At 46.5% G+C, this 17,197-nt stretch overlaps 1 protein-coding gene across 3 annotated transcripts in view; it reads left to right on the top strand.

Moving 5' to 3' along the window:
* The window catches only part of LOC134958135 (arf-GAP with dual PH domain-containing protein 1-like), a 120,107-nt gene that overhangs the window by 77,862 nt on the left and 25,048 nt on the right, over positions 1 to 17,197 (top strand). For all 3 annotated transcript variants that reach the window (XM_063940516.1, XM_063940518.1, XM_063940517.1), the window contains one exon: positions 92 to 154. In XM_063940516.1, the coding sequence (XP_063796586.1) occupies positions 92 to 154 (63 nt within the window). The remainder of the gene's footprint in view (positions 1 to 91; positions 155 to 17,197) is intronic.

Below are 17,197 nucleotides of genomic sequence, written 5' to 3'. Positions count from 1 at the left end.
TATTTTTAGTAAATATACCCTATTATGTCTTTGTAATTGCCACAGACGGCTCTCATTTAATAAATATATTTTTGTTTTTATCTATTACTAGATTGTATCTCATCTGCCTAGGAATTTCCTGAAGGAAGGCTATATGGAAAAGTCTGGACCAAAGGTAGGTGAAAAATAGTTGGAGGGACAATTGTCTTGCTGCAATTATAAACTTAGTTAAAGGTTAACTCAGTGCTGTCTACAGGTGGTTCCCATAACAGTGATTTCCAGATACTGGGCTATTACAGACACTAGCAGCAGGTCACAGCTATTAAATAATAGGTACGGGGCTTAAGGGATAGGCGGTACTGTGGGATGAGACTTTAAAAGTTGAGTTAGCCTTTAAGAGATCACTAAACATAAAAGTAGTTGGCTTTTAGTAAAGAGCTTCGAATACTATTAATAGTTACAGGTACTTATCATGGAAATGATTTAAAAGACCTACAATGGCACTGTAGTCGTAGAGACCCACTTAGAGGCCAATCACCAGAGATGAGTGGCTAGATGTTAAAGAGGGTCGTGTTCATTCAGGATGACATGATTAGCGTCATAGTACATAATGAAAAAGTGTTCTGATAAAGCCAGTTTCACATATATTATGGCCTATAAGGGCATGTAGAGAAGTTTTATTGCATATAAGGGGCATCTGGAGTGGTCTGATGGCAAATAAGGGCACATGGAGGGATCTGATGGCATATATCGGACACCTGGAGGGATCTGATGGTATATAAGGGGCAGCCATTGAAAAAGCCCCACGTGGAGGTGAAACGTGTCTGGCGAGTGGGAGAGGTAGCCAGCACAACTACCCTCCCTGACAGCTCCAGATACGTTCTACATATTTCTTTAAAGGTATTTTCACTTTTTCTTTTATACTGCTAACTGCTCCCCCAAGTTTGTCTGCAATGCTATATTAGCAACAGGCAACCAGTGGGGTTTCAGCAGAGCACCTTGTACCTTACTACAGTCTATGCTAACCAGGACACAGGCCAGTACAATTTGGGGACGCTCACCCTGAGTCCAATGTACATTATACAAACTCAGGGCAGTAGCACTCCAGTATAAGCCTAAATTCTATTTATCTATAATCACATTTGGAACATAGGATCTGCTCACATGCCATCACTGCACAGTAAATGCTTGCAGCAGCGATCAATGCCCATAGGACACTCTATTCTAACTTATAAACCATACTGATCACATTAATCTCTATTTAACTTTAAGACTATCTCAGCCCTCTAATTGTCTCGGAAATACTATATATCTGATAAATTCTTATTTAACTTGTGTATCAGTGGCACTGGCTGTATGAATATTATTGACATGTTTAACTTTCCGCAAATCTGAGAGAAGAGGTGTTGTCTGGGTTTAAAAGTGTACAAGAAACCTACCACCTGTTTGACCCGTTGTAATATTAAATCTATGAAGGAAATACTGATACATTAGTAAAAGCAAAGAAAAGGGCGCTCCATAGTGCATGAATCCGTTTTTAAATTTTTTATTAAACCAGCGTTCCATACACAAATGTCAGAAAAACATACCGATGCAGGCGGTATCAATCGCCGTACATATAGCGGTTAACAATTGATAAAACAGGGCTTCACTGCATCTCACCACCTTGCAGTAGCTCGCCACCTTGTAAAAGTCCTTGCACTAGGCCAAGCCCCTACACGTTTCGTCATCAAGGACTTCGTCAGAGGGCTGGCCTAGCTTAGCTCAGTCTCTCCTTTTGTACTCCACTGATCAAATCACGGAGCACAGCTGACATTATTCAAAATATTTAACATATTAACATCTGACACATTTTACTGACTAATTAAGACACAAATGATACATAACACCTCATAGATACATAATCAGTTAGTTAAAAGAACATATTTAAAAAACATATTTAAAAAAAACGAAAACTTTTACCCAGTTTCTTATATTTATTTATATAAAGAGGTTTCAAGAAAAAGGATACCCCCCAGAATTTGATAGAAGCAGCATTACAGAAAGCAAGATCAATGGATAGAAAAGTACTTATCCAATATAAAGAGAATACCATTGTTCCTCAAACATAAAGGAAACAATTCACATGTCCATTTGTAACTCAGTATAATGTTCAGGGTACGAATATTCGGAAACTCCTCAATAAACACTGGCACGTGTTAAAAATGGACCCTTTACTTAAAGATACCATCACAGAGAATCCTGAGGTTGTTTTTAGAAGAGCCAAGACTCTGAAAAATCTTCTGGCTCCTAGTGAACTGCCTCTGCTTTCTCTGCCGTCTGAATCTGATAATAAAAGTTTTGTTTCTCTGACGTCCTAGTGGATGCTGGGAACTCCGTAAGGACCATTGGGAATAGACGGGCTCCGCAGGAGACTGGGCACTCTAAAAGAAAGATTAGGTACTATCTGGTGTGCACTGGCTCCTCCCTCTATGCCCCTCCTCCAGACCTCAGTTAGAATCTGTGCCCGGCCAGAGCTGGATGCACTTAGTGGGCTCTCCTGAGTTCACTATAAAGAAAGTATTTGTTAGGTTTTTTATTTTCAGTGAGATCTGCTGGCAACAGACTCACTGCTACGTGGGACTGAGGGGAGAGAAGCAAACCTACCTGCGTGCAGCTAGCTTGTGCTTCTTAGGCTACTGGACACCATTAGCTCCAGAGGGTTCAAACACAGGGCCTGACCTCGATCGTCCGTTCCCGGAGCCGCGCCGCCGTCCCCCTTGCAGAGCCAGAAGACAGAAGAAGGAGATAAAATCGGCGGCAGAAGACTCCGGTCTTCATTAAGGTAGCGCACAGCACTGCAGCTGTGCGCCATTGCTCCCACTGCACACCACACACTCCAATCACTGTAGGGTGCAGGGCGCTGGGGGGCGCCCTGGGCAGCAATAAGTATACCTTTTGGCAATATATACACATAATACAGTCTGGAAAACTGTATATGTGTAAAACCCCCGCCATTTTTAGTCAGAAACAGGACAGAAGCCCGCCGCTGAGGGGGCCGGGCCTTCTTCCTCAGCACACCAGTGCCATTTTCTCTTCATAGCTCCGCTGGAAGGAAGCTCCCCAGGCTCTCCCCGGCAGTATCCTGGTACACAAAGGGTGAAAAGAGAGGGGGGGGGCACATAAATTTAGGCGCAAAATTTGTATATACAGCAGCTACTGGGTAAACACTGAGTTGTAGTGTAATCCCTGGGTTATATAGCGCTGGGGTGTGTGCTGGCATACTCTCTCTCTGTCTCTCCAAAGGGCCTTGTGGGGGAACTGTCCTCAAATAGAGCATCTCCTGTGTGTGTGGTGTGTCGGTACGCGTGTGTCGACATGTCTGAGGTAAAAGGCTCCTCTAAGGAGGTGATAGAGCGGATATGTGTGTGAGAGGGTGTCTCCGTCGACAACGCCGACACCTGTTTGGATATGTATAAGTGCTAAGGTGAATTTATTGCACAAAAGGTTAGGGAACAGACAGGAAATCTACCCATGTCTGTCCCTATGTCACAGAGACCTTCAGAGTCTCTCAATGCTCACTATCCATAATAACAAACACTGGTATCGACATGGAGTTTAACTCCACTGTCGACTACGATAATGCAAAGTTACAGCCAAGATGGCTATAAGGTATTCAATATATGATTATTGAAATAATAGATGATTTGCATATCACTGATGACTCATCTGTCCCTGACACGAGAGTACACATGTTTAAGGGGAAGAATGCTGAGGTAAATTTCCCTCCTCTCATGAGGAAAAAGAGCGGGAATCTCCAGACAAGAGACGGCAGCTTCCCACAAGAGAATTCTCAGGCTGTATCCTTTTCCCCACTAGGGCCAGGATATGTTGAGAATCTTCCCCTGGGGTGTCCTGTTTGCACAGACGGTAGCACTTGCTATTCTCAGGGATCCTGCAGATAGCGTGCACATTCTAGTATACTACCCAGACCGGCGATTGTGTCGGCATGGGTTTATAGCGCTGTGGCAGCGTGGACAGGTACCTTATCAGCAGAGATGAGACCCTAGTATGCAATATAAATATATTAAAGATGCTGTCTTAAGTGATAGATATATAGTTATAAAGCATGCCCAAAGAGACATGAGTATACTGGGTCCTAGAGTCAAAGCTATGTCGATCTCTGCTTGACGTGTCCTGTAGAATATGCATTGGACAGATGATGCCGACTTAAGAGGCATATGGAAGGCTGAGGATTGTGTGGAGAAGGGTTCTCGGGCCTGGTCTCCACAGCTATAGCTGGTAATTCTGCTAGTTTGCCTTATATTCCTGCACAGCCTAAGAAAGCACGACATTATTAAATGCAGCCTTTCGTATAAAGAAACAAGAAAGTCTGAGGGGCGTCCTTTCTTGTCAGAGCCGGGCAGCTAGTTCCCAGGAACAGAAGTCCTCCCCGGCCCCTACAAAAATCCACCAATGTCGCTGGGGCTCCACAGGCGGAGCTAGGCCCGGTGGGGACACGCCTTCGTAAGTTCAGCCACAAGTGGGTTCACTCCCTGTTCGATCCCTGGGCAATAGATATTGTGTCTCAGGGATACAAGCTGGACTGTGAGAAGATGCCCCCTCACCGACGGCCCTGCGGGCTTCCACCCAAGAGAGGGAGCCAGTGTTATCTGCAATTCACAAATTGTATCTTTAACAGGTGGTGGTCAAGGGTCCCCTCCTTCAACAAGAGGGTGTTATTATTAGACCATGTTGTAATCCTGAAACCAGACGGTTCGGTCAGACCCATATTGAATTAAAAATCCCTGAACATATACCTGAGAAGGTTCAAGTTCAAGATGGAATCGCTAAGAGCGGTCAGTGCAAGCCTAAAAAGGGGGAGACTTTATTGTGAATCGGGACATAAGGGATGCATACCTTCAGGTCCCCATTTATCCACCTCATTAGGCGTACCTCAGAATTGCGGTACGGGATTGTCATTACCAATTTCAGATGTTGCCGTTTGGTCTCTCCACGGCCCCGAGAATATTCACCATGGTAATGGCGGATATGATTGTGCTCCTGCGGAAGCAAGGTGTCACTATTATCACGTACTTGGACGATCTCCTCATAAAAGCGAGATCAAGAGAGCAGTTGCTGAACAGCGTATCACTTTCTCTGGAAGTGTAACGGCAACACGGCTGGATTCTATATATTCCAAAGTCGCAGTTGTTTCCTACAGCTCATCTGCCTCTCCTAGGCACGATCCTAGACACAGACCAGAAAAGGGTTATCTCCCGATAGAGAGAGCTCAGGAGCTCATGACACTGGTCAGGAATCTATTAAAACCAAAACAGGTGTCAGTGCATCACTGCACTCGAGTCCTTGGAAGGATGGTGGCATCATACGAGGCCATCCCCTTAGGCAGGTTCCATGCGAGGACCTTCCAATGGGACTTACTGGACAAGTGGTCCGGATCACCTCTTCAGATGCATCGGTTAATCACCCTATCCCCCAGGGCCAGGGTGTCTCTCCTGTGGTGGATGCAGAGTGCTCACCTTCTCGAGGGCCGCAGATTCGGCATTCAGGACTGGATCCTGGTGACCACGGATGCAAGCCTCCGAGGGTGGGGGGCAGTTACACAGGGAAGAAATTTCCAAGGTCAAGTCAACTGACTCACTTTCACATCAATATCCCGGAACTAAGGGCCATATACAACGCCCTAAGTCAAGCGGAGATCCTGCTTCGCGACCAACCGGTTCTGATCCAGTCAGACCGCAGGGGTTCATGTAAACCGCCAAGGTGGCACAAGGAGCAGGGTGGCGAGGGTAGAAGCCACCAGAATTCTTCGCTGGGCGGAGAATCAAGTAAGCGCACTGTCAGCAGTGTTCGTTCCGGGAGTGGACATCTGGGAAGCAGACTTCCTCAGCAGGCACGACCTCCACCCGGGAAAGTGGGGACTTCATCAGGAAGTCTTCACGCAGTTTGCACATTGATGGGAACTGCCTAAGGTGGACTAGATGGCGTCCCACCTCAAAAAAAAGCTAAAAAAGGTTTTACGCCGGGTCAAGGGACCCTCAGGTGATAGCTGTGGTCGCACTAGTAACACCGTGGGTGTTCCAGACGGTCTCTGTATTCCTTCCTCTCATACCCAAGGGCTGAGAATTGTAATAAAAGGAGGAGTGAAAACAATATTCTTTGCTCCGAATTGGCCAAGAAGGACTCGGTACCCGGAGCTGCAGGAAATGCTCTCAGAGGACTCAGGGCTTCTGCCTCTCAGACAGGACATGTTGCAACAGGGGTCCTGTCTGTTCCAAGATTTACCGCGGCTGCATTTGACGGCATGGCGGTTGAACGCCGGATCCTAGCGGAAAAGGGCATTCCGGATGCAGTTATTCCTACGCTGATAAAGGCTAGGAAAGACGTGACAGCAAGACTTTTTCACTGTATATGGCGAAAATAGGTTGCTTGGTGTGAGGCCGGGAAGGCCCTACAGAGGAATTCCAGGGGGTCGATTCCTGCACTTCCTACAGTCAGGAGTGACTATGGGCCTAAAATTAGGATCCATAAAGGTCAAGATTTCGGCCCTATACATTTTCTCTAAAAATGAACTGGCTTCACTGCCTGAAGTTCAGACGTTGTTCCGGGGGTGCTGCATATTCAGCCTCCTTTTGTGCCACCGGTGGCACCTTGGGATCTTAACGTTGTGTTGGATTTCCTGAAATCCCACTGGTTTGAGCCACTTAAGACCATGGAGCTAAAATATCTCACGTGGAAAGTCGTCATGCTATTGGCCTTAGCTTCGGCTAGGCGTGTGTCAGTATTGGCGGTTTTGTCATGTAAAAATCCTTATCTGATCTTCCATATGGACAGGGCAGAATTGAGGACTCGTCCCCAATTTCTTCCTAGGGTGGTATCATCGTTTAATTTGAACCAGCCTATTGTGGTGCCTGCGGCTACTAGGGACTTGGAGGATTCCAAGTTGCTGGACGTAGTCCGGGCTTTGAAAATTTATGTTTCCAGAAAGGCGGGAGTCAGAAAGTCTGACTCGCTGTTTATTCTGTATGCAGCCAACAAGGTTGGCGCTCCTGCTTCGAAGCAGACTATTGTTCGCTGGATCTATAGCACGATTCAGCTGGTTCACTCTGCGGCTGGATTGCCGCATCCAAAATGGTGAAAGCCCATTCCACAAGGAAGGTGGGCTCTTCTTTGGCGGCTGCCCGAGGGGTCTCGGCTTTACAGCTTTGCCGAGCTGCTACTTGGTCGGGGTCAAGCAAGTTTGCGAAGTTCTACAAGTTTGATACCCTGGCTGAGGAGGACCTTGAGTTTGCTCATGCGGTGCTGCAGAGTCATCCGCACTCTCCCGCCCGTTTGGGAGCTTTGGTATAATCCCCATGGTCCTTACGGAGTTCCCAGCATCCACTAGGACGTCAGAGAAAATAAGAATTTACTCACCGGTAATTCTATTTCTCGTAGTCCGTAGTGGATGCTGGGCGCTCGTCCCAAGTGCGGACTCTCTGCAATACATGTATATAGTTATTGCTTAACTAAAGGGTTATTGTTATGAGCCATCTGTTACTGAGGCTCAGTTGTTGTTCATACTGTTAACTGGGTATGGTTATCACAAGTTGTACGGTGTGGCTGGTATGAGTCTTACCCTGGATTCCAAATCCTTTCCTTGTTGTGTCAGCTCTTCCGGGCACAGTTTCCTTAACTGAGGTCTAGAGGAGGGGCATAGAGGGAGGAGCCAGTGCACACCAGATAGTACCTAATCTTTCTTTTAGAGTGCCCAGTCTACTGCGGGGCCCGTCTATTCCCCATGGTCCTTACGGAGTTCCCAGCATCCACTACGGACTACAAGAAATAGAATTACCGGTGAGTAAATTCTTATTTTTTTTAAAAGTCAGGGTTTTTTTGCCTGCGGGGGTTGCAAAATGTGTGCACATGGCCTTGCAGGGAAAAAATATTAAAATAAATAAACTAATCACAGTGTACCCCGGCATTTTAAAACATGCCAGGATGGAAATCCAAATTTAATGAGGTTTGTTGGATTAGAAAATGTAACTATCGTGGAGGTGATAGATTCAAATTTCTGGCTAAACGTGAGACATATTGGTTTCTTACGCTTGATACCTTATATCCCACTGGGTTAAACGAGGGATTTGAGATTACCCCGTTTATTAATTAGTTTGTAGTGTTCCTTTAATAACCGCATTGTCAGTGATCCCAGAGAAACTGAGTAAAAGTTTTAGTTGTTTTTTTAAATATGTCCTTTTAAATAACTGATTATGTATCTATGAGGTGTTATGTATCATTTGTGTCTTAATTAGTCAGTAAAATGTGTCAGATGTTAATATGTTAAATATCGCTGTATTTTGAATAATGTCAGCTGTGCTCCGTGATTTGATCAGTGGAGTACAAAAGGAGAGACTGAGCTACGCTAGGCCAGCCCTCTGACGAAGTCCTTGATGACAAAACGCATAGGGGTGTGGCCTAGCACGAGGACTTTTACAAGGTGGCGAGCTACAGCAAGGTGGTGAGATGCAGTGAAGCCCTGTTTTTATCAATTTTTTATTTTTTTTTATAAATCTGTTTTATTGAGATTTTACAGTTTAACAGAATAACAAGATATCAGGTGCAAAAGGTACAACAGGCACGAAAGGCAGGTGATATCCGAATGAAATGAGCAGTAGTAATAACAAGCGGTAAAACTGCATACAGTGTGGAGGCATCCAAAACAGACCCGAAGTCAAGAAACGGAGGCAAACGAAAGGTCATAATTTAAGACTCCGAGGGTGAAGCCTTTCATAGTTGCCTTGAAAGACAGATATTACATTTCAGTACGAAAACAAACCTGTTATATCAACTAAACCTGGGAGGGGGGGGGGGAGGGGGGGCACACATAAGGGATAAGAAGGGGAAGGGAGGAGTGGGATATTGATAGTTCAGGTATTCAACTATGATGGTGGAGACTAGTGAGAGTTGTCGGATTAGGTACCATTCAGTCGTCTCGAATACCGTGGATATGTGAGCTTGTGTGGAAAGTGGGAGTGTGTCAATATATTTTTCCCATCTAGCATAGAATTTAACAACACCAGTTTCTATATTTACCAATGCAGATCTACGGTCAAAATACAATATTTGTAACATTTTCCTGTGTACTTCCAATGGGTGGTATTCATGTGACCGCCGGTCAGCTGACCGACAGTCACATGACCTCCTCCACCAGCCCGACGGGTCACTGTCCCGATGGTCGGCATGCCGACCAACAGGGACTATTTCCACTCGTGGGTGTCCACGACACCCATAGAGTGGGAATAGAATCCGTGGCGACCGCAGGTCGCCACCGAGCCCGCAAGGGGCTTGCTGCACTCGCCCCTCCCCGCCGGGATCCCGGCGTCGGTATGCTGCCGGGATCCCGGCGTCGGTAAGCTGACCGGCGGTCAGGAGAGCGCCGGTCAGCCGTACTACACCCCTTCCAATAGTGAGGGCTTAGATTTGGAGACCCAGTGGGTGAGAATGATCTTTTTCGATACTGTGACCAGTATGGTCAGCAACGGTATGCACCTATTACCATGAGTATCCAAGTCCCATTGAGAGAAATTCGCACATAAAGAAGCCAAAGGGTCAGGAGTGACACAGGTGTGGAGTAGGGGTGTAGTACGGCTGACCGGCGGTAGAGTGTTGATAAAGGAGAGCACTTTACTCCAGAACTTCCTAATGTGGCCACATTCCCAGAAGTTGTGGTAGAAAGTTGCCGAGTGGTAGCGGCATTTAGGGCTTTCCCCTGATATCAGGGGGTTGTAGCGAGCATGGTGGATTTGAGGGACATAGGCCCTTTGTAGGGTCCGGAGGTGCACTTCCTGTAAGCTGTTTTATCAATTGTTAAACGCTATACGTACGGTGGTTGATACCGCCTGCTTCGGTACGTTTTTCTGACATTTGTGTGTGGAATGCTGGTTTAATAAAAAATGTAAAAACAGATTCATGCACTATGGAGTGCCCTTTTCTTTGCTTTTAGATTTTAAAACCATCTGTGGATTTTGGTGTTTAAAGGAGCTGCTGACTTTATGAATTGAAGTGCAAGGAGACATTACGGATTTCCCTGTGCCAGAGGGAACAGTCTGCCTTTACTCGTAATGCTGGGACTTGTAGTTCCACGGAGTAATTTGTAAGACGGACTGATTTTTGCGCATAAAACTTGTTTTTTATATTACTGATACATATGCATTTATACCTATGTTCTACTTTTTAGAAAACCTTACCATATGGTCATTGTAGATCAAATATGCATCTCTCAAATTATTTTTCTGATTATTATACGATTACGCTACAATTATCACCAGGCGATGCATATTTAGACCAGTGAGTTTTTGGTATAATATGCTTTACACTTATCTAAAAAATACTTTTCCTTTACAGTGTGTTTACTGTATAATGCTTACTGCCTATTTCTCTTACGTCCTAGGGGATACTGGGAATCCATTTAGTACCATGGTGTATAGACGGATCCACTTGGAGCCATGGGCACTATAGAAGTTTGATAATGTGTGCTGGCGCCTCCCTCTATGCCCCTCCCACCAGACTTAGTTTAGAAAATGTGCCCGAAGGAGCAGGTCACATCTCTGGAAGCTCCTGAAGAGTTTTCTGCATTTATTTTTAAAGTTTGCTATTTTCAGGCAGGACTGGATGGCACCAGCCTGCCTGCTTCGTGGGACATAGGGGGGAGAACGGCCCAACCCCACTAAGGGTTAGTGGTCCCATTCCCCGCTGACAGGACACTAGCTCCTGACGGAACTATTTGCACGCCGCCACCCCTAACAGAGCCAGAAGAAAGAAGAGGGGTGAGTACTTAGCCAGCGTCCCGGTTAGCGGGTCACCGGCCATTATGGCGGCATAAGGGTACGGAGACGCACGGCTTCTACACGGGGCAGAATGAGTCTCCAGACTGGCAGTACAGACTTAAAAGGGGGCTTACTCCATTTTATGCACACAGACACATAAAGCCAGTGTAAAGAGTGGGAAGACCGCGCGCCATTGATGGGGCGGGGCTTCATTATGAGCAGATCCAGCAGCTCACAGGTGCCATTTTACCCTACTGCAGCTACATAGACGCTGACTACAGGGACGCGCAACTCCTCCAGAGAACCTCCAAATTACCTCAGCGGTACCAGGGGGTCATAGCAGGGGGGAGCGTTTTACTAGTGTACTAAATCCATAATCTAGGCACTTAGTCTGCGACCCGGCTAAGCTTGGCTTTGGCGATAAGGGCGCCATGTGCTGGTTTTATCCTCTCTCTTTCTGTGTCTCTCGGGTAGAGCTCTTTGTCGGTTAATTGTGCTTTTAACCTTTTCCTGTGTGTTTGCCGTCACTGCTGCAGTATGTCAGGCAAAGAGTGTGTTTCATGTAAGGCACAGTGTTCCTCTTCTCCAGGGGGTTCACTAGTGTGTACTCAGTGTAATATCCCTTCTCAGGCTAGTGGGGCGGTTAGACACCTTACCTCAAGAGGAAATTCTGTTACTCCTGCAGCACATACAAGACTCTGCGAACTTTATGGTGGAAGCCATTAAAGAGATAGCATTACTTAATGCACGCACTACAGCTATGACAGTGTCGGCATGCAGGGGATTATGGCTACATCAGTGGACTGCTGACGCGGACTCCAATAAGGTGTGGAAGGCCTGCCTTTCACAGGTGAGGCCTTATTTTGCGATGAACTCGACAAGTTGATCTCACGAGCTACTGCGGGTAAGTCCACTTATCTACCTTCTGCAGCTCCGTCAGCCAGGAAGGCCTACTCAGGACCCAATTTACAGTCCTTTCGGACTGTCAAATTTAGGGGCAAGGCAAGAGATTCTTCTACCGCCGCCAGAGGTGCTAGAGGTAAACCACGTAAACCAGCAACTGCTGGTTCTCAGGAACAGAGCTCAGTCTCTGCCTCCTCAAAACTCTCTGCACGATGATGAACCGCGATGTCTGGGAGACAGGCAGGTGGGAGGCCAGCTATAATTCTTCTGACAGACCTGGACAAGATCTTGCCAGGATCCCTGGGTCATAGACCTTATATCCCAGGGCTACAGGCTGGAGTTCCAGGATCTCCCACTTGACAGATTCTTCAAATCAGGCTTACCAGTATCATAAGAAGCAAGAGTAACCTTACAAGAAGCCATTCATAAACTGTTACAGACCCAGGTCATTGCTCCAGTTCCACCTCATCTACGAAACAAGGGAAACTATTCCAGCTTGTTTGTAGTTCCGAAACCGGACGGTTCGGTAAGACCGATTCTGAATCTCAAATCATTGAACCCATACTTACGAGTGTTCAAGTTCAAGATGGAGTCTCTGACAGCAGTGATCTCAGGTCTGGAAGAGGGGGCATTCCTAGCGTCTCTGGATGTCAAGGATGCGTACCTTCACATTCCGATCTGGCCGCCTCATCAGGCATATCTACGGTTTGCACTGCAGGATTGTCACTACCAGTTTAAAGCCCTGTGATTTGGTCTCTCCACGGCACCGAGGGTGTTCACCAAAGGGATGGCAGAGATGATGATGTTACTCCATAGACAGGGAGTAAACGTAATTCCTTACCTGCATGATCTTTCTGATAAAGGCTGCGTCCAGGGAGCAGTTGTTGGAGAACATTGGTCTCACGACCAGATTACTCCTGGATCATGGGTGGATTCTGAACCTACCAAAATCTCACCTAGAACTAACGCAGAGGCTTCATTTCCCAGGAATGATACTGGATAAAGAGTCTCAGAGAGTGTTCCTTCCCTTGGAAAAGGCAATGGTGATCCAGTTGATGGTTTGGGCTGTCTTGAAGCCAACCCGAATCTCCGTACATCTGTGCATCCGCCTTCTGGGGAAAATGGTGGCTTTGTACGAAGCAATTCAGTATGGAAGGTTTCATTCGAGGGCCTTCCAGCTGGATCTGTTGGACAAATGGTCCGGATCGCATCATCACATGCAGCAGCGGATTCGTCTGTCACCAAAAGCCAGGATCTCCCTCTTGTGGTGGCTACAAACTTCTCACCTAGTGTAGGGTCGAAGGTTCGGGATTCAGAATTGGATTCTGCTAACCACAAACGCAAGCCTCAGAGGCTGGGGGGCAGTCACCCAGGGGGTGCGGTTTCAAGGTAGATGGCAAGTCAGGAAATCATTCTTTCAATAAACATCCTGGAACTCAGGGCTATCTACAATGCCCTTCTGCAGGCCTCATCTCTTCTTCACAATCAGGCCATTCAAGTTAAGTCGGACAATGTGACAGCGGTGTCTTACATCAACCGACAGGGCGGAACGAAAAGCAGGGCCGCAATGTCAGAGGAAGCAGACTTCCTCAGCAGACACGACCTGCACCCAGGGGAATGGGGCCCCCACCCGGAGGTGTTCCAGTGGCTGACATGTTGGTGGGGTTATCCACAAATCGACATGATAGCCTCTCGACTCAAGAAGAAGCTCAAGTGGTATTGACCCAGGTCGAGGGACCCACAAGCTGTAGTGGTCGACGCCCTGACAACGTCGTGGATCTGTTGTAATTAAAACATTGCGCTGTGAAATGCTCAGTTGTTGTTTAAAAAACAAATATACAAAGTAAAAAATGTGTGTGTGTATGTATGTATGTGTGTATATATATATATATATATATATATATATAGATTTGTTTAGAACCGTCACTCCTTTGCTGCCAAAAGTGGATGTTCGGTGCCTTCAGTGGAAATAATAGATAATGCACATGGAGACTGCGGCACTCAATTTTCTGAAGTTGAAGAGTTTTTACTGAAGCATAATTTCAAAAGTTACAAGATGCCTTTACAAGGCCGACGTTTCGGTGCTGCAAGCACCGTCTTCAAGGCAGGCATGGATGGTATTACAGGTACAAGAAACTAGCAAGACAAACAAACATAGATTTCTTACCTAAATAGGCCCACAGACATCACGCCGCTGGAGAGCCGGGACCGGACTCCGCTTCCGCCTGCCGCAGCTGCGTCTGCGTCACTTCCGGTGACGTCAGTCGACTACCTCCTACGTTACCATGGAGACGCGTCCCGTAGTCATGGTGACACGTCTAACTCTCTGGCCGCCTCTATGGAGCCGCTGACTGATCTCCCCGGCCCTCCAAGCGGCGATCTGCTGAACAAACACAAGGGGACACATTAGTAATTGCTCTGCTGGGCATAATAGCACATAAGAGGGTATGCAATAGAATATGCAGACATGGATACACACATAATGCACCAGATGGTGCACTAGACATTAAAGATATTGTTTGTATAAAGAATGAAGGAAGAAGATAAGAAAGACAAAGTAGGAAAGCAACACACTGAAGTGGCCAAGGTGGATTAGGCCTCACACTGCTGTAAAGTAAAGCACATATACTAGAGCGCATATAGTGATTGATGAATTAATGTCCACCAAAGATGTTCCAGTTCAGACGTTCATTCATGCCGTTAGGGGATACTGTATTGAGAACATGTATCCACTTGCTTTCGCATCTTAGAAGCTGGCCGTCTCGGTCACCCCCACGTAATGAACTGGGGACGTGATCTATCAAAATGTGCTTAAACTGTGCCAGTGTGTGTCCCTCAGAGAGAAAATGGCGAGCCACTGGTTGGTCGGCTACCTTGGATTTCAAAGCCTTATTTATGGATGAACGGTGTAGGGCCATTCGTTCCCGGACGGTACGGCTGGTTTTGCCCACATAATACATTTGGCAGGGGCATATAATGATGTACACGACATGCGTGGATTGACAAGATAGTGTATGTTTAATCTTGAAACGCCGGTCCTCATGCGGGTGTTTGAAGGAGTTGCCAGTGATCATATGAGTGCAGGTAGTACATCTAGGGCACTTGTAGCACCCTGCTGGTTTAGTCATAAAGTGTGCTTGCGCTGGAGTTTGCTTAAAGCCCGTGATGTCCGTGTGGACCACCAAGTCCCTGATGTTTTTGCCCCTAGTGAAACAAGGCATGGGACGTTTATGCCTAAAGCATGTTGTTTCTTTATCTGTCGCAACTATGGGCCACAAGGCCCGACTCGCCCTTTGGACCACTGGGCTAGAGGTGGTGAAGGCCATTCTCCACGGGATTACTGCTTTAGTAGTGCGAACACTGGGGCATAATAGTTCGTTGCGGTTCATAGCTAACACCTCCTCTTTTTGTTGTTTCAAAAGGTTTAGACTATAGCCCCTGGTTATGAATTTGTCAACCACGCCATCAATGCCTTTAGCGGCGGTAGCTGGATCATCCGCAATTCTTGCTACCCTCATCATTTGAGACTTAGGCAAACCCCGTTTGAGGGGTTTGGGATGATGGCTTGATGCCAGCAGTAGGGTATTCCTGTCAGTTGGCTTGGAGTATACCTCTGTGTGTAACGAGCCTGATTGAAGTGTTACCAATACATCCAGGTAATGAATGGATGAGCAGCTGTGTTGGTAAGTAACCTTGATGGTAGAGTCACGGTGGTTGATATCCTCAATCATCTGGTGTAGCAGGTCCTCGCTCCCTGTCCAAATAATGAACAGGTCGTCGATGTAGCGCATGTAGACCAAAATGTGTTGTTTGTATTCCTCTCTATTGAAGAACATCTGTGACTCCTCTTGAAACATGAAGATGTTTGCGTAGCTGGGTGCCACGTGACTTCCCATGGCACAGCCGGATAGTTGTCTAAAGAAACGTCCGTTGTATATAAAATAGTTGCGGGTTAAGGTTAGTTCCAACAGCTGCATGAACAGGTCGATGTCCAGGTCGACAATTTGTTGTGATTGGTAAAAAGACTTGATAGCGGCAAGGCCCTGAGTGTGTGGAATGGATGTATATAAGCTGTTAATATCCAAAGTACACAAAATGCTGGTATCAGGAATGTCCTTGATGGCTGAAAGGCGTTGTAGGAACGCAGTAGTGTCCTTGATGAGTGTTGGTTGACTGGTAACATGGGGCTGTAGAATGCAGTCTAAGTACATAGAAATGGGGTGATATAATGAATTGCGTGCCGAGATAATGGGGCGACCAGGGGGATGTGTGGGGTTTTTATGAATTTTTGGGACCGTGTACAGTATGGGACTTCTTGGGAAGGGTTGTTGAAGAGCTTTGAAAAGCCTGGGCTCCAAGATGCCCTGCTGTTGTGCTGCTTTTAGTATGTCCTGCAATTCCATTTGGTATTGTATCGACGATTACATGACTGAGATCGACAGGCAACTTGCTGATGGGGAGGTATATCAATCGCTCCCAGGCGATCCCACGATACAATACCAAATGGAATTGCAGGACATACTAAAAGCAGCACAACAGCAGGGCATCTTGGAGCCCAGGCTTTTCAAAGCTCTTCAACAACCCTTCCCAAGAAGTCCCATACTGTACACGGTCCCAAAAATTCATAAAAACCCCACACATCCCCCTGGTCGCCCCATTATCTCGGCACGCAATTCATTATATCACCCCATTTCTATGTACTTAGACTGCATTCTACAGCCCCATGTTACCAGTCAACCAACACTCATCAAGGACACTACTGCGTTCCTACAACGCCTTTCAGCCATCAAGGACATTCCTGATACCAGCATTTTGTGTACTTTGGATATTAACAGCTTATATACATCCATTCCACACACTCAGGGCCTTGCCGCTATCAAGTCTTTTTACCAATCACAACAAATTGTCGACCTGGACATCGACCTGTTCATGCAGCTGTTGGAACTAACCTTAACCCGCAACTATTTTATATACAACGGACGTTTCTTTAGACAACTATCCGGCTGTGCCATGGGAAGTCACGTGGCACCCAGCTACGCAAACATCTTCATGTTTCAAGAGGAGTCACAGATGTTCTTCAATAGAGAGGAATACAAACAACACATTTTGGTCTACATGCGCTACATCGACGACCTGTTTATTATTTGGACAGGGAGCGAGGACCTGCTACACCAGATGATTGAGGATATCAACCACCGTGACTCTACCATCAAGGTTACTTACCAACACAGCTGCTCATCCATTCATTACCTGGATGTATTGGTAACACTTCAATCAGGCTCGTTACACACAGAGGTATACTCCAAGCCAACTGACAGGAATACCCTACTGCTGGCATCAAGCCATCATCCCAAACCCCTCAAACGGGGTTTGCCTAAGTCTCAAATGATGAGGGTAGCAAGAATTGCGGATGATCCAGCTACCGCCGCTAAAGGCATTGATGGCGTGGTTGACAAATTCATAACCAGGGGCTATAGTCTAAACCTTTTGAAACAACAAAAAGAGGAGGT

Source organism: Pseudophryne corroboree, chromosome 9 (assembly GCF_028390025.1).
Source record: "Pseudophryne corroboree isolate aPseCor3 chromosome 9, aPseCor3.hap2, whole genome shotgun sequence".
NCBI lineage: Eukaryota > Metazoa > Chordata > Amphibia > Anura > Myobatrachidae > Pseudophryne > Pseudophryne corroboree.
The sequence above is the reverse complement of the archived record's forward strand: the minus strand, read 5'-3'. Positions and strand labels throughout refer to the sequence as shown.